Below are 27,599 nucleotides of genomic sequence, written 5' to 3'. Positions count from 1 at the left end.
TGCGGGGAGCTGCGACCTCACCCCTTCCCTCAAGCCTAACCCACCTCCCCCTGCCTCACCTGTGAGGAGACACCCAGGTGCTGGAAGCTGTAGTCCAGCAGCAGCTCCTGCAGCTCCAGGTTGACCGGTACGTTGCGGTCGAAGGGTGAGCGCAGCATCCAGCGCAGCGGCTCCAGGCTGCCCAGCGCGTTTCCCACCTGCGGGCCCGCTCCGCCCCGAGCCCCGCCACGCCCGCGGGCGCACACGGCGCGGAACTGCAGGCGCGGCTCGGGGCCCGGGTCCGGCCCGGGGCATGCCCAGCCGGCGCGGGCCTGGAACGACCCGTTGTCCAGCACGAGTGGCACCGGCAGTGGCCCGTGTGCCCCCGGGCCGGCCTCCAGCACTGGGTCTGGCGCGGCGCGGGCATCGCGGAACGGGAAGACATTCGCCACCGGCCCAGCGGCACCGGTCGCCGCCATTTTGGAGCGCGTACGCTGTGCCCGCCCCTCGCCGCAGCGTCCGCCCAGACGGCGCTAACCCCGCCCCTCGCCGCAGCGCCCGCTCAGAGGGCGCTATCCCTGCCCCCCACTGTAGCACCCGCACCGACGGCAGGAGACTCCGCCCCGTGCGTGACGAGAGCCCCCCCAAGCCTCCTCCCCTCGCTGCGCCTGGCCACCCTTTTCGCGTGATTCGCCCCTAGCGACCCAGGCCGCCTTTGAGATCACTAAGCCCCGCCCATGCTGGCCTCGAAGTCCCGCCTTTGCTTAACCTCGCCCCACCATCCGATCTGGCCACGCCCCTTCGCTCTATCCGGGACGTCGGCCAGTAAGCCCCGCCCCTGTATGCGAAACACCATCAGGCTCCGCCCCTTCCCGGCCTCCAGAAAGGGGCGCGAAACTACGCCGGGCCCGCCTTTTCGCCTGGCCACACCCCGTTTTTTGGGTGGCTCACCTTCAACCGCCCTTGGCTCCTCCTCCACAGGGTTTTGACTCCCTTAGCCGGGCAGTCAGGGAAATTCAAACTCTGGGGTATTGACAGAGATCAATTTCTTTTTTTTTTTTTAAGATTTTATTTATTTATTTGAGAGAGAGAGAATGAGAGAGAGCACATAAGAGGGGTTAGGGTCAGAGGGAGAAGCAGACTCCCTGCCGAGCAGGGAGCCCGATGCGGGACTCATCCAGGGACTCCAGGATCATGACCTGAGCCGAAGGCAGTCGCTTAACCAACTGAGCCACCCAGGCGCCTGACAGAGATCAATTTCTGGACCAGAGATCTTGCTACGCACTTTCACTTTGTGAAAATTCATCAAACTGTCCACTTAGGATTTGTGCACTTGCCTGTGTGTAATATTTTGTAATACAATAGAGTGTCTTAATACATTTATTATTAAATAATTAAATTATTATTTATTTATTAACTCCCACAGACTATGCCCTCTCACTGAGACCTCAGAGACTGAGAAAAGGACTAATTGATCCTCAATATGTATATTCTCTCTTCCTTTTAGTGGTATAACTCCCACGCAAGGTCATCTAGTATGAGTATATGACTAAATTCTGGCCAATGGGGGTAGGAGTGGAGATAATGTGACACCCCTCCCTCCCAGTTTTAGCTCTAAAAGGATTAGGCAAGCTCTCCCCTACCCGATTTCCCCCAGCTAGGGGGATACAAAGGTTTAGGGCAGCTGCACTCTACACTTCCAGTTCTGGAACATGTAACTTTGAGACAGAAAAGCAAGTTAATTATAAAAGATGGCTCCGAATAAACACTTTTAGCAAGAGATAATACCTTAAGCCTTTCTCAAAATCTCTGTGAACACCTCTAGGCCAGATTGAGAACCAGCCTAGTGGCAAAATCAGGTTAAGTGTGTTGCCTTCCAACACAAACCCATTGTCTCAGATATCTGAAAGTACCCATCCTTGGGGCACCTGGGTGGCTCAGTTGGTTAAGCAGCTGCCTTCGGCTCTGGTCATGGTCCCAGGTTCCTTCCTGCTCAGCAGGAAGCCTGCTTCTCCCTTTCCCTCTGCCTGCCACTCTGCCTACTTGTGCTCTCTATCTCTCTGTCAAATAAATAAATAAAAAATATCTTTAAAAAAAAAACAAAACTATGAAAGTACCCATCCTTGAGCTGAGAAAGCAGGAATAAGCAGAACACAGAGAACAGTAAATATAAGTGAATGTAAGTTTAAGAACTACATCTATGTATGCTAACATGGACAAATCTTCAAGATTTATTTTTAAAAGGAATAAGTGAAGGCAGTACAGTGTATAGTGAACTCCCTTTACGAAAGAGAGGGAACAAATACATATGGTTTTGCTTGTATTTTCATACAGATAGAGAGGAAACTAATATGAGTTTACTTGTAAAGGGAGGAGTCAAGGTGGGAGGATCAGGTGTGGGAAAATTTTTCACTGCCTATTTTAACACATTTTTAGCCGTGTGAATGTATTACTTTTTCAGGAAAAAAAAAAAAGCACTATGTATAAGTAAGGTAGACTGGATTCTTGATCCCAGTTCTTCACTCCCATACAGTAATAGGATTATAATCCATACCATCTGCCACGTAACTTTGTAGGGCCTCTCACTGCAGACGTTGATACTGGGCTTGGCCATGTGGCTTGCGTTTAGCCAAGGATGACCAAATGTGATCTGAGCAAAGACTTAAAATGTGCTTTGTGGTTTAGACTGCCCTCTTGCACTCCTGCTGTTAGTCAGGAGAAGAACATGCCCTGAGTCTAAAGAGGATGGAAGACCCATGAAGCAGACAAGCACGCAAACTACAGCCTGGAGCCAAGTCCAGCTGACCTGCAACCTAAAGTTGACCTGCCCTGTGGACCCATGAACAACAACAACAAAAACGTTTGTCCTTATAATCTGCTGAAATTCTGGGTTGCCATGCAGCATTATTGCAGGAGAACATTGACAGCTACACTAGACCAATGCTGTCCAATAGTACTTTCTGCCATGATGGAAATGTCCTACAGTCTGCAATGTCTAATGCATGAGCCACATGTGAGTAGTGCAACTGAGGAGCTGATTTTTTTCTTTTACTTAATTTTAACTTAAATTTAAATAACCATATGTAGCTAGTGGTTACTCTGTTGCACAACATAGCACTAGTCAAATCTATGGTTGTGATTATTTGCCCATGGAAATGACTAGAAGAAAATAGACAAAAGCCTACTGTATTAGTTTCCTAGGGCTGGCATAATAAAGTACCACTAGAGAGAATGGCTGAAAACAACAGAATTTTATTCTCTCATAGTTCTGGATGCCAGAAGTCCCAAATCAAGGTGTTGGCAGAGCCATGCTCTCTCTGGAGACTCTAAGGGAGAATTTGTTCCATGCCTTTATCTTATATTTTGGTGTTGCTTATACACACATCGCTCCCCTCTCTGCCTCCACTGTCACATGGCATTTTCCCTGTATGTGTATCTCTTTTCCTCTTTTTATAAGGACAACAGTCATATTGGATTAAGGTCCCGTCCCACTTCAGTATGACCTTATCTTAACTAGTTACATCTGTACACGCTGTTTCCATCCCACCCACAGAGTGTTGTTGGGAGCTGCTGGAAGTGTAAACCTCCTCCCCCACCCCCACCCCCCCACTTGCCTTGAGCTTGGCCCTCAGCACTGCTGGACCATCCGGCTGGGTGTTTCTGGCTAGAGGCCTCTCCTCTCCTGGTCCCTCCTGGCCCCCACAACTGGCAGAGATGGCACCCACAGCATCACTGTGGGATCAGTCACAGCCGGTCTCTTGAACAGACTCAATCCAAACCTCTAGGAAGTAGAGCTCATCTCCCAAGCCCCTACCTCACTGAGATTAGCATGAAGCAAGTGAAGCATTTGTTAGGAGAGCAAAATTTAAGAAGGTACAGAAGAATTCAATAAGATATTTGATAAACGATTTTCAAGGTCAAAATTCAAAACTGAACTATAATGTTCAAAATAACATGAACAAAATAATAAAATTTGAAATCAAGACCGGATCATTGCTGATCCTTTCTTTTGCTTCAGACTCAGGATGGCTGAGCGTAGTGCTGCTACTGGTCTATACTCTCTGGATGTCACTGTTACTGATCCTGCATGCTTCAGCAACAGGGAAATACACTGAGGTCTGCATCTTTGAAATGCATTTTTTTTTTAAAGGTGGATTGCTAGATGAATAGATGGATAGATATGGGATAGCTATTTCAGCACTGTAAAAATGTTAATTGTTCAGTCTAGGTGGTGGGTATGTGGGCTGTCAGTGTAGAATTTTTTTACCTTTTCTGTATGCTTGAAATTTTTCTTAAGGTTGAAAAAGAAAAAAATAAAAAACAGTGAGAAGGACACCCAAGGCTGGCTCTCTGGGGTCAAATCAGCTCCCTCTCCTGAATCCCTGGATGTCCAGGTCTGGGTTTTCCATCACACCCTCACTGGCAGTGAGGACTAAGCCCTGTAGCTGGTCTGCTGCCTCTTTGACTGAAGTCTCTCTCTGGCCCTTGACCTTGAGATCCTTCATCCCCACCAACAGAAAGTCAAGGATCCTCTCAACTTCCTGACTGGTCCTTATGAGCCTGTTTGGCTCCCTCCTTCCCTCCCAAGTTCCTAAGGCAGGAACAGATCAGTCCCTGGGGTAAGACATGTCATTTAATTCCACAACAGAGCATCTTTTTATATTTGAGGGGAAAACGATCAAAAGCCCATTTTGAAATATGGAGGACCTGAAAATAAAGCACTAGAGATAAACAGTGATTATCAACTGGGTGGGGTGGGGGGGCGGATGGCAGGAAGGGAAGAAGCATTTAGAAATCTGGGGTCTGCAGGAAAGAGTTTATCCAAATTCTAAAAGTGGAGAGCCTTCTTTGAGGGCTGGCAGCTTGCGTTCTCACTGCTGGGGGACAAGACAGGGCTGTCTCGGGACCAGGTGGCGGCGACTCCTGGGTTCCCGGGTTGGGGGGGGGGATGGCAAGGGTCTTGGTTCCAGGCCAGGGGCCCAAGGCGTTGAGCCAGGTACACCAAAGCACGGCTGCCTGCCACGGACGCCGGAGGGGACCCCTTATCAGGATCCATGCTAAGACCTGCTGGGTACAGATGGGCACCCTGGGGGGGGGGTGCAGAGGTGGATTCTCCCCACCCCTTCCTCAATTCGACCCCCTAATGAAGATTCATTAGGCCAGGCCTAACACCTCCCTCAGACTCAGACAGTGCCCTCGCTGCGGACCCGAAGCACCACTGGAGTGCTTCCTTTCAACTTCTACCCATGCATGCTGGTGTGTTGGGGGCACGGAGATGGGTCCCAGCTACCTGCTCCCTATTTCTCCCGGCAGCCTGAATATGAGTCTGAAATGGATGTCCTACCTATGAGGGTGCGCCTAGAAGGCTGGCTTTCCTGCCCCATCACCCTCAGGACCCGCCCGGGTGACCAGGGCTCCTGCAAGCTGAGCATAAAGCCCGGAGCTGGACTCAGGGGAGTGGATCTAGGCAAGTCTGCGGAGGTGGCAGCCACTGCGTCCAGACTTGCCTGCTGTCTCATTTGTCCTTCTAAAGACGGGAAGGATGGAGCTGGTGCACGTGATGCCCCCACTTTGCCTTCCACTGCAGCAGTCCGGGCTTTTTCTGAAGACTACAGACTGCCCTGAGACTCAGAGCACGTCCCAGGGTTCGGACCGGTGGACCAGTAGACCAGCCCAGGAGAAGTGGCAAGCAGGGCAGGGGGAGGGTCAGCTTCCAGGCCTGGGAGACATCAGAAAGCCTAGGGAAGCTGGAAACAGGATTCTTTGGCCAGCTCCGGATCCTGGATGAGAGACAATTGTGACAAAGGGGGATTAGGTGTTTGACATCTGAACATCTCAGATGGCCCGTTTAAATAGTCAGAACCTCAGGCAGCAGAGAGGACCGGATCCTAACCCTCTTCTGCTCCATGGCTGCAGAACCAAGGTGGTGAGAGGTCACCTCTGTCGCAGGCAAGCCCACAAAGATGCTCTGTGTGTGTGCGTGCGTGCGCACACACACACACACACATTCATCAAGGCTCTCACAAGACACAGATGTAGCCTTCCCCCCACCCCACACGCAGATCTTTATATCTCCTATACATGCGCGCATGGGCACCCACAGCCGTTGCAGAGAGTAGGGAGAATGGACATTGTTCTTGGGCATTCTCACAGTTCTTCCTCGTGCACAGATTACATCTAGAGAAACCGCTCCAAACTAGTCCTCTGCCTTGGTGGTGGAGACTGAAAACCTCCCACATGGCTTGTCTCCTGTGAGGACCCTAGGAATGGCCTGGCCTTCTTGCCTTCCTCAACCGCATCTATTAAGTCTGACTATGACCTTCTCCAACGGGTCTGGGATTGGCACCCTGGAGTCGGATCTGCACCAAAAAAGGACTGGATCCTCTAGGTTAATTAAAAAAAAAAAAATCTCAAACAGGCTGTTCAAGAAGAGGGGAGATTGGGACACAAATTGCTCAGGCTGTTGATTCTAAACAGCCAGATTTCTTCACTGTGGCCGTATAAACCTCAGCTTGGACTTGAGTGGGGTTCTCCTGGGTGAGAGATGCCTGGGAGGCCAGGTTGGCCCCTGGCCCTGGGAACCCCGGGGAAATACACAACCTGCTGTTGATTTCCTTTACAGTTCTCTTCACAGTCCACAGCCAAGTGTGGATTTCTGCATGCCCTTGTTTATTGTCTCCCCCCCACCAGGATTGGAGGTTGAGAGAGTCCCCAGAATTCTCAGATGGATCCAACCCCCAGGAGGGATTCAGAACAAATATTGTCCTGTTGGCTGCGGCACGGAGGCCACACTGAAACCGCAGGGAGCAGGGCATGCTCCTTCCCCTGCCTCCCGCAAACACCTGGAGAGCCTCCTCTTACTGCAAACCATCCTCCTCATTCCCCCCGGGGCTCTTCCAGGACCCTTTAACTACAGGTGCTCCTCCACCCACACCTGCTTCACCCGGCCTGGCCAGAGCCGGTTCCCCTGCGGTCCAACGCTTTGGGATCCTACCCCCCCCACACACACACCCGGTCAACCTCCCCCCACCCCAGCCCCGGGCGCAAAAATGCAGAACTGACACGAGGCGCGGGCGCCTTTGTTTCTTCTTTATTTGCGGATATAATTATGTACCGCACTCTAAATTAGAGATAGATTTTTTTTCTGATATACATTTCATCTTATTCACCACGAGCACACCACACGCACAGTAGAACAGTTCCACAACCTGATAAATTGCACAAGATGAGTTTGGATTCCTGAAAACCGGCAGACAAGCCGGCCCTGCCTCGGCTTCTCGCCTCCCCGCTTCGCCGAAGGAAATCGCCCACCCGAAACGGATTTCCCGGCCAGCCTTTCTCTCTGCAGGGTTGAAATGTCCCTGGAATGGGAAGCGCTCTTGCTGGAAATGGCTGGACGCTGCAGATTCCGAGCACTGGATGGCTGTGAAATGTCCCCCCCCCCCAAGGTCAAGTTTCTGCGCCTGCGAGCTGCGCCCCCTCTCCCTCCCTTCCCACCTGCCTAGGTGACAGGGACCAAAGAGTCGGGGTCCCTCCGGGAAGGACAGAGAGCCCGGCCCACAAATTCGCCCCCGCCTCCCCAGAAACTAGGGTGTTGTGGAAAAGAAAGGACAACAGAAACGCAGACGCGATGGATTGTGGATTCCTATCCCCTCCCACCCCACCCCCCATCCCCGATAATCAGAAACTAGGAACCAGAGATGTTTAAAGCTTGGCTTCCCAAGCACGGCGGCAGGGCGTACAGGGCCGGTGGAGGTGGGTGGGGAGGGTGGGAAGAGCGCGGGAGAACCTGAGCCCTGGCGCCCTAGTCCTCCGCGTTGGTTCGGTAGGCCTCGATGAGGCCCTCCAGCGAGTGCACGAAGCCGGACACACTGCAGATGCCGCCGATGACGAAGATGGCAACATCGAAGAAGACTTGGTGCCACAGCAGCTTGCGCCAGAGCAGGCGCAGGTGGAAGAGGCTGGGCAGCAGGAAGCAGAGGCCGGCGCCCGTGAGACTGCCGGTGAGGCCCATGAGCAGCGCGAAGTGCGGCACGTAGATGGCCATGAGCAGCGTGAAGACCACGAGCGCACAGCGCAGCGTCAGCCCCCACGACTTGAGGCGCCCGTCGCCGCCGTAGCAGCCGGGGAAGAACGCGCGGCTGCCTTCCTGGAAGAGCGACTTCTCCAGCACCTCGACAGCAGCGAAGAAGGGCAGCGGGTAGGACAGCAGCGCTTTGGCCACCAGGAAGATGTTTACCACGGCACGGATGGAACCAGGCAGGTTGTCCGTGATGACCTCCTTGGTCTCGTCGGCCCAGGTGAGGTAGGCCACCAGCGCGAAGAGGCCTTTGAGCACGCAGGCGGCGATGTGCGTCCAGTTCATCATGCAGTGGAACTCGCTGGGCTGCTGCATGTTGCCCTCCAGCGAAGGCAGGAAGATCTGGGACGTGTAGCTGAACACGATGATGCCAATGGAGATGGGAAACTTCTTGACATCGATATAGAACTTGACCTTCTCCCAGGCCCAGTCGCGCGCCCGCGAGAGGCAGTAGGCGATGACCAGGATGTTGATGACGAAGTGAGCCAAAGTGCACAGCAGGCTGAACTTGGACACTGCCTTGAGGTTCTTAAGGAAGGCGCAGGGCAGCAGCACGGCGGTGGCGATAATGGACCAGGACTTCTGCGACACGGGCAGCCCTGGGAAGCTGTTGTACATGAGGTTGCCGCTGACCACCACGTACAGGATGCAAGTCATCACCAGCTCGATGATCTGCGCTACGTTCACCACGCGGCCTCCCAGCGTGGGGAAGCGCGGGGCGCAGCACGCGTTGGCTATGGCTACATACGAGTCCCGCACCCGCACCACCTCGCCATCCTCGTTCTCCTCGTACAGGCAGGCGATGAGGATCTTGCCGGTGTAGCAGCACACCACGGCGGCGAAGATGATGAGGAACAACCCCAGGTAGCCGCCGTGCAGGATGGCGTAGGGCAGGCCCAGCACGAACATGCCCTGCGAAGCGGAAAGGCAACCAGACCCGGGTGCTCAGCGGCCGCAGCCTCGCCAAAGGGGACCTGGGGGCGTGGCTTAAGGCTGCAGCCGCAAGGGGGCGCTAAGTGGAGTGAGAACGGGACTTGAGCCACCGGGAGGAGAGGTTAAGAGTAGGCTGGAATGGGGGTGCACCGAGGCCTGCTGGGGGAGTCAGTCAGAGATGGAGAGGGAGGTGTTCAAGGTGTGCCTACGGCTGGGAGGTGCGGAGGAGGCTGAGTGTGGGGTCAAGACACAAGGAGGGACTGGTATATGGAGAAGGGGCTGGAGGAGTCATGGCCAGAAAAGGGTGCTGAGAAAGGTAGAGCGAGGCCTGAGCCATCAGGAAGAGGGGGCACGGGATTTAAGGTGGGACTGGAATGGGGTACAGGGAAGCTAATGAGGGCCTATGGCCGACTGGAGAAGAGAACATGAACACGGCAGTGGGAGGGGAAAGAGCTAGGGTAGGACAGAAGAGGGGCTGAGGGTGCACTAACGGGAAGCAGAGGGAGGCAAGAATGGAGGGAAAGTGAGGATGCTCCCAAAGGCTTTGGGGGGAGGGGGTGAGGCCAGAGGCGCACGGGGTGAGAATCCTAAGGCAAGGCTTCAGTAGGGTGGGAGAGGCTGGAGCCTAAGGAAGGGGCTGAGAGTGGTAGAGGCAAGCAGGATAAGGGGCCTCTGGGGGAAAGTGCAAGCGGGTGAGAATATAAATCAAGGAGTCAAGCTGCAGACTCAGGTGGGCAGACCGTGGAAGAAGGGTTTAGAATCTACAAAGGGAAGAGAAGCTAACGAAATCCAGGGTTCCCACGGCCTCCAGGCCTCCAGTCTCCCTCCCTGGCCTCCTTCCGGGCCTATGGAACGGGGCCTTCAAAGACGCCCCTGGCGAAGGCGCGGGTGGCAAGGAGGCGGTCGCTGTCCCTTGCCCATGGTTCTGCACGGCCGCCTCGCAGGGCCCGGGAGCGGGAGGCGCCTGGAGTCGGACCACTTAGTGTGCAGGGCCCTGCGCAGCCTGGGTCCCTGAAGCAACCCCGCTTTGGCCTTCCGCTCCCGGGAGATCCATGTTGTGCGCCCCAACGACCGTGCGCTCCGGGGACGCCAGGGGAACCAAGCCACAGGGCCCGGGGGCTCCTTGGGCTGAGACCTCCTCCTCCCCTCAAGCCGTGGCCTGCCCGCCTTCGCCAGCTCCTGGGGTCGTTGTGCAGACTCCAAACCCGCTCCCCGCAGAGTCCGGCGCCGCCTGGTGGGGAGTGGGGCGCTGCGAGTAGGGTGAAGGGGTGGCAGGCCTGGAGACCAGAGACTGTTCAGAGCATCCGGAGGCTGCTTCTCCAGAGTCACACGCGGAGAAGCTGGTCGCCTCTTTGCCGTGTAGCCGGGATTTCGGGCGAAAGGGGTGTCTGTGCACAGGGAGCACTGAGGTACCACAGACTAAGTGTGCTTGTGTGGGCACGTCATGCATGTGCTTATGTTTGTGTACACCTGTATGTCCCTAATAGGGCAGCACCTGAGAAAGTGGGCTGGATCCTGTTTGCAAGAATCTGTGCTTGTGTGCATGTGTATGTTCAAGGTTCGTGTGTGTGTTTGGTATGTACAGGTATGTGCTTGTGGGGGGGTGTAGGAAGGTGCTTTTGAGGATAGTCTTGTGGTCTATATATAGATGCATGCCGTGTGCACCTGTGCGGCGATTGTTCGTGGGGGAGGGTGGATGTGAGCAAGTGTGTCTTGTGCCTGTGTCAGGGGAGGAGACTCCCAGCTCAGCAATTTCCCTCTCTCCTTTCCTCCTGAACATGCAGCTGTGAATCCATTCCGGAGTCCCAGGCGACACCGTTCCCTCCAATCCTGATTTTCTTTCTCCCTCACCCCTCCCCGCTCCCCTCCTCCTGTTTCCCTCCGGTTTGCAGGGTCTCAGGGCAAGTGCCTCGGACCAAACCTCAGCCTAGCAGTCCTGCGCCTGGGGCCGCTGGAGGGAGTGCGGATCAGGGCGGGAGACCCCGCTTGTAGGGTTGTAGATCCCCCCCGCTCCCCCTCCCCACAGGGCTGGGAGGGATGGGGGAAGGTGAGATCCTGGGTACGGGAGGGGATCTCTCCGCTGAGATCGCCCGGGGACTCGGACGGGGGTAGAGCCTGGTGCTCCAGAGATGGAGGAGGTGGAGGGTAGGGGCAGGCAGAGCAGGGAATCCCGCGCTCACCTGGATAGCGTTGGTCACGTTCCAGCCCGCCTCCCACGCGGTGATCTTGGGTTTGTCGTGGCCCCCGAATTCGCCACCAGCCCCCACATTCTGATCTTTGGAGCCCGAGGGCGGCAGGGGCGCGCCACCGCCGCGCTGGTAATGGATGTCTCCCTCGACGGGCGGCTCGGCGCCCTCGTCCGCGCAGGGCTCACCCTCTGTTTTCAGGATGTCCATCTGCAGGCCCTGACGGTGCTCAAAGTCGAGGTCATCGCAGTGAGCAAAACCCACCGCTTCCTCGTCGGTGGCCGCCTGAAAACCCATCCTGGCGAACATGCCGCTCACCTTGGCCTGGGACTTGTTGGACACGGTTGTGGCCACGTTGGACAGCTTGCTGCGGAGAAGGGTGGCCATGGCGGCGTCGGGGTCCGTGGAAAGGACAGAAGGGGCCGGGGACGCGGGGGATGCGCGGCAAGGCGGCGAGGGCCAGGGGGGCGCGAGGCCGCTATCTTCGCTCGCTTTCCCCGCGGCGCCCCAGGGCGCTCTGGCTCATGACCCCCTCGGGGGGCGTCTGAGGCTCGCTCGGAGCCCACCCTGCGGGCGGGCAGCAGGGCTGGCGGAGCCGCGGCGGCGAGTGCACTGCGGAGCTGGCGCGGGGCGCGCGCTGGGCTGCGGAGGGCGGCGGCGGCGGCGGCGGCGTCAGAGCGGCTACGCGAGGCTGGTGCGGCGCCCCCACCCGTGCGCAGCCCACTGCGCTCCCGCCCCTCGGAATCAGGCGGGGGGCGGGCGTTGGGGAAGGGGAAACACCAGGAGGCGAGGGGTTGGGGGAGGAGGGCAGCGAGAAGAGACAAGGGGCGCGAAGGGACTCGGGAGAATTGAGATGGGGGCCGGCGAAGGGCGCCCGCCGGGTGGCACCGAGAGGGAGCGCACACGGGAGGGGGCGCGGAGGGCACGGTGGGGGCTGGAGTGCTGCATTTCTGGGGGAGGTGCTAAGCTCGGATCCTAGCCCTTCCCACCTCGCCGCCGCAGGGAGGGAGGGGGCCGGAGCGTGCTGATTCTCGCGGTCCCGCGGCCGCGACTACCCCCTCCAGAGCCCGGGCGTCTTTCGGCCCCAGAGCCTCTGGCCAAGGACTGCTCTGGAGGTCCAGAAAGGCGGCAGGACAGCTACCTGTCTCCCGCGGCGCGGGCCGTCTGGGCGTCGATCTGTACCCATTACTCACACTGAGACCTGGCCGCAAGCCCCCCTCGGAGGCAGAAGTGTCCGTCCTGGACCGCTCTCGAGAATGCTCAGCCCGTCTGGGTCACGGGGCTGTCTCAGCCCGTCCAGAGACGCCGCGATGAAAGCGATTCTGCGGCTCGCTCGCCACCGACCGGCCTCCAAATGTGCGCAGAATGGAGGCGAAAGGTTGGCCTTTCACTTTCTTTTCGTTTGGGAGTCTGGAAGGAGGCAGGACTTCGTGAGGGCCTCTCTCGACAGCCTCGTGGCGGGTCTGCGAATGTCCACGGAGCAGAGGGGCGCAGCCGGTGTCCCGCCGGTAGGAAAGCAGGGCTCGCCGCGGGCCCCGGGCGCGGAGGTGCGCTGTGCGCTCGCCGCGGTGGTGAAAACCTAGACCCTTTCTGTTGAGTGGGGTGCGTGTGTGCGCGCGCGAGTAAGACAGCGACCCCGAGACAAAGACCGATACCTTCTCAGATACTGCTACGGGCCGAATCTGAGCGGATTCCTTGGGTGAGATTTGGTAACCGTGTTTGTTCTGTAAATGTGTGGTTTCGTGCGCATTTGAGCCTGTGCGTTCGCAGAGCTGGTGTGTTCGATTGTGTGGTTAAGTGTTCCCGAATGGGTTGCCTGCATTTTTGCCTGTGTGCGCCCTTTTGTAGTTGTGTCTCCCTGAGGGTCCACCGCTCGGTATGGGTCCCTGCCTGTGTTCCCAGCTGGGCTCCCACCGGGACTCCTCTTGAGCCTGAGCAGGAAACAGCAGCTATGCGACCTGGCCTAGGTGGAGGAGGACTGGCGGCTGTGACTGGGGTGCGGGTAGGGGTAGGGGTAGGGAGAAACTGAAGGAAAGGAAAAGAAAGGGATCCCCTATCTCCCCCTCTCAAGGCTCTGTGTCTCTGAGAACCCCAGTCTCCCCCTCCCCTGTAGTATTTCTAGATTAGCTCACGTCAGCGCACAAGTAGGGCGGCCTGAGGGCTTTGACCAGCGAGTTGGAACTGCCAGGACAAGACAGGCAAGACAAGACTTCCCCCCTACTCCCTGTCCCCTCCTCTCAGCGCCTCAGTCTTTGGCAAGCTCCTCTCCAGATAGGGAACCTCCGCCACACTGGACAGAGATGCTCTTGATCCCTCCCCAGGTACCCCCTTAAATTCCCCCAAGAGCCTGCTCGCCAGAAACCAAGACAGAAACCCACCCCCATAAGTAACCTGAAGAATCCATCCCCCTGCACCAGCTGCTATGACAAGAAAACCTTTCCATAGAGCCTGACCCCAAACACAGATCCTCCAAGTCATGATACGACTCAGAACAAAGAGAACAGAAATCTTTCCTCCCCAAATGCAGATCATCTCCTCTAGAGAGGTTTGAAATAGAACTGATCTCCCATCCCAGAGATTTGCCCTATACAGAGACCCTCCTCCAGCCCCATCCCCATCCCCAGAGGCTGGGAAAGAGATCCCTTTCCCTAGACTCCTACAGAAAAAGGTCTTCACCTCCTAATCTTCATGCCACCTTTTCTGTTCCTGGTGAAATTCTTTAGTTCCACACAAGGTGATCCGGGCAGAAACTAGGAGTCCCTAGTGCCTGCCTCTAGTCCATACACACCCAGACCTGAAGACGGCCATTGATGCCTTCTTTGACAAGTGAGGCAGTGCCGTCTATGTATGAGTTGGTCATTGCTGATTTATGTGTGGATTTTAGGAGGGTCCAAAATGCTTATCCTCTCTTTCCTTTTCCCTTATGTTGTTCCCTGCTGTTAAGACCCAAGGGGCGCTGTGAAGTTCTTTCATTAGTGAGAAATGGGGTCATTCATTCATTCAGCAAACCTTCTCACTGCCCTACTGTGCACGTGACTATCTTCCCACTGTTGTGGGAACCACCAGGACCATGCGAGCATGGTCCCTGTCTAGGCTCCCCACCACAATTTTTGGGTCTATCGGGACATTGGAGAGCATTCAGTCCAATCATCCTTCCTGCGATGCTTAAGCCATCCCTAAAACACCCCTTCTTTTACAGATAAGCACACCCAGGCCTGGCCATGAGGTGTCCTGCTGAAGGTCACCCAGAGTCCAGGGTAGAGCCAGGGTAGAGCCCCAGGAATCCTGATGTTCCTCCTGTGCCTCCCTTTCCGTGACCTTGTCTGTCCTTCCATCTCCTCTCCCTGGCTGTTTGTGTTTGGCCACCACACCGTCAAGAGGTGACATCTGAAGCAGACAGCCGTCCCTCTGGCAGTCATCAGATGTCAGCAGTTGGGGCAGGAAAGCCTCTGCATCCCTCTTTTCCTGCTAATTGCCACAAATGCCTCTTCCCAGGCCAGGGTGGCAAGCTCCCAAGCAGCCTTCCCTCATTGGAATATTCTGCTCCCTCACGTATTAGCTGTGCGACATTGGACTACTTACTTAACTTCTCTTAGCTTCTACTTCCTCATCACTAAAATGTGAAAATAATAGTAACAGCTTCATCTGGTTCTTGAAAGGATTCGGTGAGTCTTGTATGTAAAATGCCTAGCAGGGAATGCTCAGTGCCCAGGACATGGTAGCAATTATTCTTTTGTTTTTGCTGCCATACTGAATGGCCATGTCTCATTGTTTGGGGGGAGAAAGTGAGTGTGCAAGAAAAAGCCCGTGATGTGTGTGGAAGTCAGGGTGAGTTGGCATGTGCCCTCTTCTGTCTTTGCCTCACCTCCCCATCCTCACCCCTTCCAGGGAAGGGAATGGAGGTCAGGAGTTGGGCAGAGGGCAGGGGACCTGGCAGGCAGCCCCAGGAGGCAAACAGGACAACCTGCCTAGCTGGTAATGAGCTGGGCGTGCTCTAGAGAAGCCATCAGCCTCCAGATTCTCCTGATAAGCTCCTCTAGGGGCGCCCTCTCGAGAGGAATTTGCAGCAGCGTGGCCCCCTGCGCTGAAACACAATGCACACAGACACACATGCACTCACACACAGAGAATGACCAGGCAACTGACGGATGGACCAAGAAGCGAGGGCCAGTGCCCAGATTCAAGCACATTGGCAGACTTACACTGGGCAGTGCACACAGGTCAAGGACAGGCCAGCACGCAGACACACAGAAGATCTGAACCGAGACTGCCCGCCACACAGAGAAACCAGGACAGACCCCCCCCCAGATGGAGCCCCAGGGGCACCGTCACCCAGATGACAGACTTAGACACGCAGCAGCACAGGATGGGCAGGTAACACGGAGAATTGTACACACACTGACAGACACCCAGACACGGACCACACATACAGTTCACACCCACACCCATAGTCAGGCACCCCCGAATGCAAGCGTACCCCTATAGGATTACCGAAGGGGAATAGAAGGGAGAACGAAGGGAGGAAAAGGGACAGAGGAGATATAAAAAGGAACAAGCTAGAAGAGGGAAGAGGGAGACAGAGAAGGACATGCCAGGCAGAGGCACCAGCCAGCAGGGCACAAAAGAAACGGAGGTTCCACAGCCTTCCTCTTGGCCGGAGCCAGACCCCAGCCCTGGGACTGAGAAAATGGGAGCTGGGAGGGTTGTGGGGAGGGAGCCGGAACTGTCGCTGCTGTCCACCCTGGGAGTGGGGCCGGGGGGCTCTCCTCTCAGGGCCACACAAGGTCCCACAGTCTTGAGGGGCTTGGGAGATCCCAGGACTCCTGCCAAGCCCCATGAAGCAAGGACAGTATTCTGGACCAGTCCTGCAGTCTGGGCCCAGGTGGAATGTGCACCCCTCTGGCAACAGGAGATCCGTTTCTGTTTTTGATGATTTCAGTACCCAAGGGGTTAAACGCCTGGCAAACGGAGATGGAGGCCACTTTTGGGAGGAATAAATAGGGTTAAATAGAACTGGGCTTATCTCCCAGAGCAGGCAGCAACATGGGGGATGGGGTAGGGAGCCCTTGAATTAATGGCCTGGAAAGCCAACATCATGAGCATCATTTTGGGGCTGAATGATCACAGACAGACCCCCCCCTTCCTTTTCCAGAGCAAATTCTGTCAGTGAGCCTTTTCCTGCTGAGGAGACAGATGCTGGCCCTATAAATCGTCCTCCCTCCCTCAAGCTGGGGCAGTAGTGAGGGTTTCATGCAGATGGAGGAAGCCATGCCTACCTTGCCCCAAACCAGAACTCAATTTCCTGATGCTGCGTCTGTGGGCACAAGGGAGGAGAGGGGGCAGCAGGGCTGAGGGTTCCGAGTGGGCAGCCCATGCCTGGAACAAAGACCCTGAGTCTTCCTCCCTTTGGTGTGACAAATCAGGTGGGACCACTGGGGGTGTAGCTGTTGCCTCTGATAGCTCAGGGTACAACAAATTAAAATACATTAATGACTAAATATGAGTGGTTTTCCTTCCTAAATTAGCAGCCCATCTCTGGAGGCATGCAGGCAGAGACCGGATGCCCATCGGGGACAATGTCCAGGGGAGTCCTGTCTCAGGGCAAGGGAGGCTGGCTTTCATAACTTCTGGGCTTCTAGATTCAAGCCTTCTGTGCAGATGGTTCTGAGAAAAGGCCAGGGAGCCGGGGACGTGGGGACCCAGGCCTGGCTCTCGGCAGCCTTGGAAACCATAAAAAGCTGCCTACACCTGAAGGAGGAGCGCTGGGGTCGCCAGCACTCAGTAGACACTGAATAAACATTAATGGGGTTGAATTAAATCGGTGTCACAAAACCATTTGCCCCCGTGAACTTTTAGTATAATTGGCTGAGGAAATACACATACACAATGACCAAAATCCAGCTCTGAATTTTGGGTTCCGTAGCCCCTCTAAACAGATTTGACTTTTACACCCACATCACCTTCTGCAGGGTTGGAAGCTAGTCATACATGCAAGATGTGATCTTTGTTCAGATGGGCTTGGGGTGCACACTCAGATTCAGGGACTCCTTTCTTTCTTTCTTTTTTTTAATTTAATTTATTTATTTGAGAGAGGGAGAGAGCGCACAAGCAGGGGGAACGGCAAGCAGAAGGAGAAGCAGACTCCCCGCTGAGCGGGGAGCCCGATACTGGGATCGATCCCAGGACCCTGGGATCACGACCCGAGCTGAAGGCAGACGCTGAACCGACTGAGCCACTCAGGCGTCCCCAGGGACTCCTTTCGAGAGCACTCAGCACCCTTAGGAATCTGTGGGTCACTGGTTCTAGCGACTGGGAGAGACAACCATGGGGGAGGCCCTGACGCTTGTGAGCCCCGCATCAAGGACCCTGGGCTCCAGAATGCAAAGGGGCTGGGGGACAGTCTGACCTCCTGGACCCTCAAACCTTGCTTGTGCTCTCTGCCACATGAGGACACAGTGCCAAGGTGGCCATCTGCAGGCCAGGAAGAGTCCTCCCCAGAAACCGACCCTGCCAGACCTTGATATGGGACTTGAGCCTCTGGAACCATGAGACAGTGAATGTCCCTTGGGTAAGCGACCCATTCTGTGCTGTCTTGTTAACGGTGCTCCAGCTGACTAAGACACAGAGTACCTCTGCCAGCCCCTGACCAGCACTAGCTTAGTGGGCAAAGATTTTTCTAGGTCACAATCCCTTTGGACATCTGATGAGGCTGAAGGTCCTCTGTCCAGTTGCATACACATGTCACACCGATTTCAAATCCTCTATAGCCTGCCCATGATGACTCAATGGCCTCCAGCTTAAGAGCCCAACCTCTAAGTTTCTGTCTCTTCCAGTTGTGTTGAGAGCTGGAGCCGGGTGAAATGTCCACGTTACTGTTTAACAAGTGTTTATTCCATGCATGTTCTTTCGTGATTGCCTTACAGCATCCCTGTGAGCTTGGATTGGTTTCATGTCTATTTACAAGATGAGGACAGCGGAGTACAGAGAAGTTAAGTAACTTGCCCAAGGTCTCATAGCTAGGTTGTGGTGGATCCAGGATTCAAACCTAGGTTCAGAGCTGTCCTTAAAACCTCAGCACTCTAGGTGAGTCCTCGTGGTAGGGCTTGGACCCTGGACTCTGGGGAAGGGCTACAATCTAGATCTGGCTCCCACTGGCCGGATAGCTCTCCATGCATTGACTGGTGTATATGTCTACTCCGGCCACCCTCTTCTTCCTCCCGGTTATACAGGCAACTCCTCTGGGACAGGGAGATGGGGAGGCACAGAGCAGGCCTCTGGTAGGTGCTCAGAAGAGCTTGTGGATTTCTGGGTGCAGTCTGGCCTCAGAGGGCTGCTCCCTGTGTCTGGGCTACCCAGCCTCAAGAGAACATGACTCTTCCCCACAGGATGGCTTAGCCCAGAACAGTTGATAAAGGCTCCTGGGACGTCAGTTGTTTCCTAACCTGGGATGTGTGAACTCTCACCCAGAATTGGTTCATTTTATATTATATTATTTTTTTAAGATTTTACTTTTAAATAATCTCTACACCCAACATGGAGCTCCAACTCAAAACCCTGAGATCAAGCAAGAGTCACACGCTCTACCCACTGAGCCAGCCAGGCGCTACTATATTATATTATTTTATATCTAAAAAATCTACCACCAGATTCTGAGTCTCCTGGATGACCAAACTGCTGTAATTGTCATAGGCCTCATGACAAAAGACCAGAGGGAGGCTAAATGCTCAAGCATACAGAACCATACTCATTGTGCAAGTGGCAATTTAATTTCAGCAGTACATCATCCATCACATGAAATTAATTGTGTTATTTTGAATCTTTTTATTTTGTAGCTTTGTTTGTATCCCATTGACACATTGTCTTAGCTTTTCTTGTTGTGTAGAGCTAAAAGGATAAGGATTTCTACCTAGCTTTATGTTTGTACGTATTTCAGTAAAATTGTAATAAAAATAACCCATCAATTGTTGGGAAGGGGCTGTGTTTTTTTTCCCCTTTAAAAGTGGCTCGTGTATGACTCAAGTGTGAGCAGCATGCATTTAATTCATTCTGACCAAGTAGAAAATAAGCTTCGCACATTGGTGCCCCACACACAGCCCCTGCCACCTGGAAGGGTCCCCATCCTCCGTTTGGCTCCCCCACTGCTGCCTTCGAGGGGAAATATGACAGCGTAATGAACAGTTGTACGACGTGCTATAAAAAGGCAATTAAGGGAACTATTGGACTGGGACAAGCCAGCGTGACCTGGTTAATAGCTCTGAGCGGAGCTGGGCCGCGGGGAGGAGGGGCAGGAGGAGGGGGAGGGGGCTTGCTGTTCCACAGTCGGGCAGAGGTTGATTGTCCACTGCCTGCTATGTACCCGGGGCACCCCCCCTTCCAACCAGTGGGTCCAGGGACAGTTTGAGGGGGATGTTGGTTCACAGCTCAGCTCTGGAGTCCCCTCTGCCACTCCTGGTTGAGTGACCCTGGGCAGGTGGTTCAGGGTTTCTCAGCCTCAGTTTACCCATCTATAAACAGGGATGAGAATGATTGTCCTAGAACTACGTCCTGGCAGTGGCAAGAAGGGGTGGCGCATTCACTGTTAAACTGGTCAGCGCTCAGAAATGCACACGGAGTCCAAAGGAAGATGTGGAAGAGGCTTTTGCTGTGTTTTCAAGTAGGATCATTCAATTCAACACAATCTGTGGCTCTGTGTGTGTGTGTGTGTGTGTGTGTGTGTGTGTGTGTGTGTGTGTGTGCTATTCTCAGCTTACCCAGGCTCTGCAGGACAGTTCTTTTTTTTTTTTTTTTTAGTGTTTCAAGTTTTTATTTAAACTTTAGTTAGTTAACATATAGTGTAATGTTGGTTTCAGGAGTAGAATTCATGATTCATCACTTCCATACAACACCCAGTGCTCATCATAACAAGTGCCCTCCTTAATCCCCATCACCCACCCACCTCCCTCCATCAACCCCCAGTTTGTTCTCTGTCATTAAGAGTCTCTTATGGCTTGTTTTCCTCTCTCCTTTTTTTCTTTACCCCTTTCCCATATGTTCATCTCTTTTGTTTCTTAAATTCCACATATGAGTAAAATCATATGGTATCTGTCTTTCTCTGACTGACTTATTTCACTTAATCTAATACATTCTAGTTCCATCCACTTGGTTGCAAAGGACAAGACTTCATTCTTTCTGATCGCTGAGGTTCTTTGATCAGATCTCCTGGAGTCGTCCATTTGACCATCCGCCTTGAGACGACCCCTCCCCTTTGGACCCTCTCTCTTATCTCCTCAGGCCATCAGTCTTTGTTCTCTCCAAATGCTCCTATTTCTGAACCATCTTCCGTCTGTGCCAACCTTCAGGATGGAGACAGAGAGAAACACTTCCTGCCCCATGCAAGTGCCTGTCGCACTCTCCTGAACAGTGTTGCTGGGAAGATCGGTGAACTGTAACCTGATACGTAGGCAGTGAAACAGCTGGCACATAGTAAATGCTCAGTAAACACTAGCTTTTCTTTTTTTTTTTTAAGATTTTATTTATTTATTGACAATTGACACAAAGAGCCAGAGAGACAGGGAACACAAGCAGGGGGAGTGGGAGAGGGAGAAACAGGCTTCCTGCTGAGCAGGGAGCCCAATGCGGGGCTCTATCCCAGGACCCTGGGATCATGACCTAAGCCGAAGGCAGACATTTAATGAATGAGCCACCCAGGCGCCCCTATTCTTTTAAAAAAAAATAAAAGATTTTATTTATTTATTTGAGAGAAAGAGCATGAGCAGAGGGAGGGGCAGAGGGAGAGGGACAAGCACGCTCCCCACTGAGCAGGCAGCCCGATGCAGGACTCAATCCCAGGACCCTGGGACCAGGACCAGAGCTGAATGCAGATGCCCAACTGAGTGAGCCACCCAGGCGCCCAACTCTAGCTATTCTAATGTTGTCACAACTGGAAAAACTCTGGGTTTATATTTAACACTGAGCACAGTGCTTGACACAGAGTAGGTGCTCAATAAATGTCCTCTGACTGATAATGAATGAAACCTCACTTGCTTCCACGCTTTAGGATCTGTGAGCATACACTAACCCCTCCCTGAGCCTCAGTTACTCATTAGTCCACTAAGGATATGATCCTACCCCATGGTGCCTTGTAATCTGTGAAGTCCTGCCCACTGTGGGAACTGGTTCTGTCCATCTCCACCTTCACCCCCACTCCTCTGTGCCTGGCACTTGGATCTGAGAGCCTGGGGGGGTGCGGCTCAACCCCCCACCACATGCATTTATCCTAAAATAAAAAACCAGCAGAGCCTATTGGTCTGCATGACCCCCATTTCCTCCTCCCCACAGTCTCAGATGGAAATGGCATTGAAAGCCTGCCCACCGACAAAGGAGCAATCAGGAGTCATTATGGCTCATTGGGGGGGGGCGGTGCTTGGTGATTGGCTGAGAAGCACCAGCTATTTCCTCACTCAAGATGAAGAGGGTCTGCAGAAGGCGGCTGGAAACCCAGCCCCTCAGCTCCCTCCCTCCAGAGCCTGGGCCCAAGCTCGGAGAGGCTCAGAAGGCGGGGCTCAGAAGGAAGCTCTGCCCTCCAGGGAGGAAGCTGCACTCAGGCTTAGGCACTGCCTCCCCTCTCCACCACCACCGAAGTTTCCTCTGTGGGCATGATGCTTACCTGGCAGAGGTCTAAAGCCAAGTCTGGGGGCGCCTGGGTGGCTCAGTCGTTGGGCGTCTGCCTTCGGCTGGGGTCCTGATCCCAGGGTCCTGGATCGAGCCTGGCATTGGGCTCCCCGCTCAACGGGAAGCCTGCTTCTGCCTCTCCCACTCCCCCTGTTTGTGTTCCTGCTCTCACTGTGTCTCGCTCTGTCAAATAAATACATGAAGATCTTTTTAAAAAAGAGAGAGCGAGAGAGATGCTACTTTCCATGTTTGACAATAGTGAATGGCTTCTTAGCTATTAAATAAAATAAAATAAAATAAAATAAAATAAAATAAAGCCAAGTTTAGCGTTCTCCATCATCCAGCTGCCCTCATGACAGAGTCCAAACTCCCTCCCCACCACTCAGTCTATGAGGCCCTGTGAGTTCTGACCCCAGGCCGGCTTCAGCAGCCTCCTATCCAGCGGGTCAGGAGGATCTCTTTGGTCCTGCTACAGGTGCTTCCCACCCCTGCTCCCACTCACCCTCATTTCTGGGGTTCAGAACCCACACTTAAACCAGGCATGAAAATGATTGTCCTAGAACTACGTCCTGGCAGTGGGAAGAAGGGGTGGTGCATTCACTGTTAAACTGGTCAGCGCTCAGAAATGCACACGGAGTCCAAAGGAAGATGTGGAAGAGGCTTTCGCTGTGTTTTCAAGTAGTATTGTTCAATTCAACACAATCTGTGGCTGTGTGTGTGTGTGTGTGTGTGTCCAATCTCCACCACTTTGAAGCTATGTGACCAGGAGACTCACTTCACCCAACAGAGCCTCATCTGTTTAATGGGGATAATCAGCCCTCCCTCCACGGGTGGCAGAAAGGATTACCTCAAAGGATATGAAGCATCTAAAAGATCTCATATGTAATACATCCTTCGTGGATATTAGCTAGTATTATTAGGCATTCTTAGGTCACTGTTTAGATGTCACCTCCTCCTGGAAGCCCTCTTTGATTCCCCAAGGCTGGGTTTGCCCCTCCCAGGTATTCCCGCCCTCCTCTGTACTTGGCCCTGGTCTACTGCATGTACATGCGGTATGACTGTGTCTTACTCGTCCTTATATCCTGGTGCTCAGCACGGAGCCTGCTGTGGATGATGCTCCTCCCAGGCCTCTGTACAAACCACTGTGCTGACAGCCAGGACCACATGAGGATGCCAAGCACCCCGGGCCCCCAAGAGTCTGGACCAGGGAAGGTGGGGCTGAATCCCCAAGCCTCCTTGCTGTATGCTTCAGCCCCCCCATCTCCCTGTGCCAGCCCCCAGACCATTGCTTGGACAGCACCCCTGTGGGAGCACCTTCCACCCTCCTCCTTGGCTCACAGGTCTGTCGTGTCTAATGGGCTTCCCGGGACCACCCAGCTCACGGTAGTGTGTGAAAGATAGAACACAGGCCCCCCCGCCGGGTGAGCCCGTGTCCTCCTAATTGGAGTGATAATAGTCCCTTAGCAGGGACTTATTTTTTCCATCAAAGGGGCTAAACGTGTTATCTCATTTATCCTCAACCTCAGCCCCTAGCTTAGGTCCAAAGGGGCATTCCTGGTAGCATGCTGGGGTCTCAGGTAACGAAGGAAGGGCAGGAAGCAGCAGGGCCTCAGGAGAGCGGGACCGGGGGGACCCCTCTCCTTCTCCCACATCTGTGTCTTCTGCAGGTCGCCTTTGTTCTGACTCTCCATGACTGCCAACGGCTCCTACGTCTCCCGCCTCCCCATATCCTAGCTGGTAAGTGGGACTGGGTGCCTGCTCGAAGCTTGGCTTGAGAAGTCCCAGGCAGCTGGAGACGCGTGCCTACCTTCCTCTTGAGGCTGATGTGAGGATTCAGTGGGGTGATGTGCATAAAGCCCCGTGCCTTTTAGGAAGGGCTCAGGAATTGGCAGCTGGGGTTCACATTGGTTTGGTTGTTGTTAGTAGCGTCAGAATTACCAGCGTGGACCCCGGCTCAGCCCCAGAGGATGTGGCACTCCCAGGTGGGTCTGTGAGGTTGGAGCTAGGCCACATGGGCCTGTTCCGAGGATGAACAAACCCTGCTCTGAAAACCTGCCCCACACCCAGCCTGTCACCGCAGCCAGGGGTTTGACCAGGCTCCAGGGCAGGTTCAAAGGATGAGGCTCTTTAGGAGCCTGCTGGAGGCCTCCCTCCAGCCTCGATCCTTCCAGCTGCAGACCAAGGCTGGGGTTTTCCTCTTAGGGACTCACAGCCTGGGCTATGTCCTCAACGTGAAGGTCACTGAAGGATCAGGAGGCCTCCTCCAAGCAAAGATGTAAAAGCCAAATGAATGTGCTTACTGAAGGGCCTCTAGTAGAGCGTGTCTGTCAGTGTCAGAAATTCCAAGGCCACAGGCTTTCTTGGGGCAGGAGGTTCTCTCCGTGGGGTCCCTGAGTCTAGATCCCATAGACACCCAGCTGCTGGCCTCCTCCCTTTGGCTCCTAATCAATCTGACCCCAGGTGTGGGGGCTGCAATCTCCCCCCGCCTCCCCGTTCTCCCAGCTCATGGTGCTGGGCTCAGCCCCTGGGGCGCCCCGTGCTCAAAGCATACAATATTTGTGCTACTTCACATTGGACTATTATAAATGTAGCCCTGATGTCAGCAGGGTGCTCCCTGCCCCTGGAGATCCGGGAGAGAGTGCCCACTCAGGACTGCCCCCCACCCAATTCCCTGGCTGGTGGATCTTTCCGGAGTCCCAGCAGGTGGGTGTGGGAGGGGTGCAGTGAAGGCCGAAACAAAGCTTCTTTCATTTTGCTTCTCGGCCTCTTGTATTCAGGCCTTTGAGCTTCTCCCCTTCCTCCTCACCAGGACAGCCTCCGGGGCCCCCAAAGAATTCTTTCCTGCTGCCTGTCGTCCCAGTGGCCACCACCAGTGCCACCCCTTTGCCACCATGGAAGGGTGTGGAGGCTACAAGAGAGATGTGGAGTGTAAGGGAATGATTTCAGAAAGCCCGGAGCTCCTGGGAATTCACCTAATGCTTTGTGGTCCAAGATCAATAGGTTAGGAGATCTCTAAGCCCTTAATTAAACTAAGTCCTTGAGAAGAAAACTAGGCATCCCTTACCTCCCCTGGCGTCAAGCAAGGGGTGACTCTTATGTGTTTTCTTGGAGCAGAAATTTCCTTTTTTCTTTTTCCTTTTCTTGATTTTTTTTTCCACATGGCTCAGAAACAAATATATATATGTTATATATGTATATATATAACATTATTTCATTATTTCATTATATATATATAATGAAAAGTGTCCCTGTAGCTGCTGTCACCCACCTACCCACTTTCCAATTCTCCCAAACCCCTGCTACTGGTTTCTTAAGTACCCTTCCATTTGTCTGTACAACATGTACAAGTATATAAACAAGTACAAATATGTGCTCTTCCCCTTTTTGAAACACAGAAGGAGCACTGGCATTGGTTTTTTTTTCTTTTCATCTAATTTGTCTTTGGAGAGCTTTCACATCAGAATACAGAGATTATGCAGTATTCTAAAGGAGCCGAGAATAGACAGCACTGTCTAATCATTTCTCCTTCCCTCTTTTCTTGATACTTTACAGCTTCCCCTGAATAGATATGCCATTCATTCTTTTTTCCGTTCATTCATTTGTTCCTTTATTCAGCATTCATGGACCCCCATTCAGGGTTGGATCTCATGCCAGCTGCTGGGGTGACTTGAGCAAACTCTCTCAGCACCCCCTCATCCTAGGGCTCCGAGGCTTGGGGAGCCAGGACACCCCCAGCAAGCCATGCATGGGGGAGGGGACAATCTCTGGCTCACTTTAGTTGTGTGTGACTTCTCTCTGTGTGCCTTGATCTGGACTAGACTTTGGTCTTTTCTTCCTTTGACTGAGCCATGGCCCTGGGTTTGCCAGGCTGCCCATCTGGACATCTAGGGGAGCCAAGTTCCCTTGTTCTGGGGCAACCATTTTTCAACCAGGTTGGATGATTTCTAAGAATCTGTAACAGGAGTGTGTGTAGAAGTTTACTAAAAGCAAATTCACCATCAGAATGTACATGGCTCAGGGCGCCTGGGTGGCTCAGTCATTAAGCGTCTGCCTTCGGCTCAGGCCATGATCCCAGGGTCCTGGGGTCGAGCCCCGCATCGGGCTCCCTGCTCAGCGGGAAGCCTGCTTCTCCCTCTCCCTCTGCCTGCCGCTCTGCCTACTTGTGCTCTCTCTCTCTATCTCTGTTAAATAAATAAATAATCTTAAAAAAAATAAGAAGAGGGATAGCCCAGCTATAAAAGAGGGATAAAAAAAGTCCCATCAAAGACTTCCTTGAACATTTGAAGAGAGAACGCTTGTGAAGGATGTAGGACATCACTCAATACACCGCGGGTAATATTACTGGAGACTAATACTAACAACTCTCCTGTATTCAGGCTGCCAGAAAAGGACTGCTTCTAAGCAGGGCCCTGAGAAGACTGTGCCTGCAGCCAAGGGCCTGAGACCGGGGAGGAAGGAAGAGTCAAGAGAAGCTCACTCATCTCTGTGTCCCAGGCCCTTCCCTGGCTCCCCAGAGCTCATTGTCTGCTGAGCAGACCAGGGTCCCTCTGGGCGGGGGAGTCTGTTTTAGTCCCATTTCCATTACACACTTGGCTGAACAGAGTGGGAAGGGGAGCCCGCAACCGCCAGGCAGTAATTAATTGCCTGTTTGGCCGCCTGCTGTCCCCTGGATGGGGGATGCAGGATGGCTCCACCTGGGCCGGGGGTGGCTGACTGCTGGGAAGTGTCCCTGCTCATCCTGCCCCGACCATCCCCTCTGAATCCATGTCCAGCCATTTGGGGAGGGATCATGACAGAGCAGAGGCCCCTTCTGTACCCGTGTGGTCCTGGCCAGCAGGACTAGAGATGGTCTCAGGGTACTCTGTCCGGGGAGTTTCTTGAAGGGAGTAAGAGTCACTTCATTTTAACCTCGGAGGAGCAGCCCTAATGAAGGGAAAAGCATCCTGGACTCAGTTTTAGGACCCTGGATTTTCATACTGACACTTCTACCCTCTGGCTGTGTGACTTTGGGCAAGGCATCTGCTATCCCTGAGCATCTGTCTCCTCCTCTGGGAAACGGGGCAGGGATAGGCAATCATGCTCCCGTGGACCTGTGCTCTTTGTACCTCCAGTATCCATTCTCTTGGAGAATCACCTGCTCCCCACCTCATTTCATAATCATCCTTCTCAGTACATACAATACGGGTGGGGCCCGCCCTGTGGACCCCAGGGACAGAGATGTGACCCAGGCCTAGACATCAGCATTCTCTGTGGAGCTTTTTTTCAAGCATGTTGGGGAAAAAACAAACATCCTCTGTTAGTGACAACCTAAAGAAACCTGAATAAAACAATGACCTATCTTTGAAGGTTGAAGGATAAGCCATGGAAGGAAGGTTGCTGATAGTACTTTGCAAGCCTCAAGCCACAGTGAACATCTGTGAATAAGATTATCATCACCATCATCGTTGTCATTGCTGTTGCCTGAGCCCAAAGACCTTTCCTCAAACGCAATGGACAAGAGCCCTGGATTCTGAAGCTAAGTGTATCCTCAGTGGGAAGGGTTATCTGATCAGCTAGTGATGTCTGCCCTGGGTATAGGAGGGGATGGTATATGTCCTGGTCATGCTTTCTTCACCCCTCCTGGGTTAGAGGTGCATGCTCCGGGTTAAGTGACACCTCTGGTATTAAAAGCAAACTCAGGATCTCAAACTAGAAACCAGACATGGGCTCAGAGGGTGCCAGGGTGAGTTTATCCAGTCAAAGCCAGAGCTGTGGGAGTCCTTCCTGCACCA

General features: G+C 53.8%; 2 protein-coding genes and 1 long non-coding RNA gene across 10 annotated transcripts in view; 1 reads left to right on the top strand and 2 right to left on the bottom strand.

Moving 5' to 3' along the window:
* The window catches only part of ACTR5 (actin related protein 5), a 28,703-nt gene extending 28,202 nt beyond the window's left edge, over nt 1-501 (bottom strand). For 2 of the 4 annotated variants that reach the window (XR_013442039.1, XM_078057178.1), the window contains exon 1: nt 60-501. Coding sequence is in view for 2 of the 4 variants with exons in the window: in XM_078057178.1 (XP_077913304.1) it covers nt 60-458 (399 nt within the window). In the remaining 2 variants the exon portion in view is untranslated. The remainder of the gene's footprint in view (nt 1-59) is intronic. The other 2 variants (XR_013442040.1, XM_036101595.2) reach the window with 1 other exon arrangement.
* LOC144379288 (uncharacterized) overlaps nt 1-27,599 on the top strand; it is a 1,054,371-nt gene that overhangs the window by 597,339 nt on the left and 429,433 nt on the right. The gene's annotated exons all lie outside the window — the stretch shown is intronic.
* SLC32A1 (solute carrier family 32 member 1) lies at nt 7,055-11,845 on the bottom strand. The gene is made up of 2 exons (XM_036101594.2): nt 11,173-11,845; nt 7,055-8,971 (listed from the first exon to the last, which is right to left on the bottom strand). The coding sequence occupies exons 1-2, from the start codon at nt 11,563-11,565 to the stop codon at nt 7,784-7,786; spliced, it is 1,581 nt and encodes a 526-aa protein (XP_035957487.1). The 5' UTR covers nt 11,566-11,845; the 3' UTR covers nt 7,055-7,783.

This window comes from Halichoerus grypus, chromosome 10, assembly GCF_964656455.1.
Source record: "Halichoerus grypus chromosome 10, mHalGry1.hap1.1, whole genome shotgun sequence".
Classification (NCBI taxonomy): Eukaryota; Metazoa; Chordata; class Mammalia; order Carnivora; family Phocidae; genus Halichoerus; species Halichoerus grypus.
Note: the sequence above shows the minus strand (reverse complement) of the source record. Positions and strands in the feature narration are given on the sequence as shown.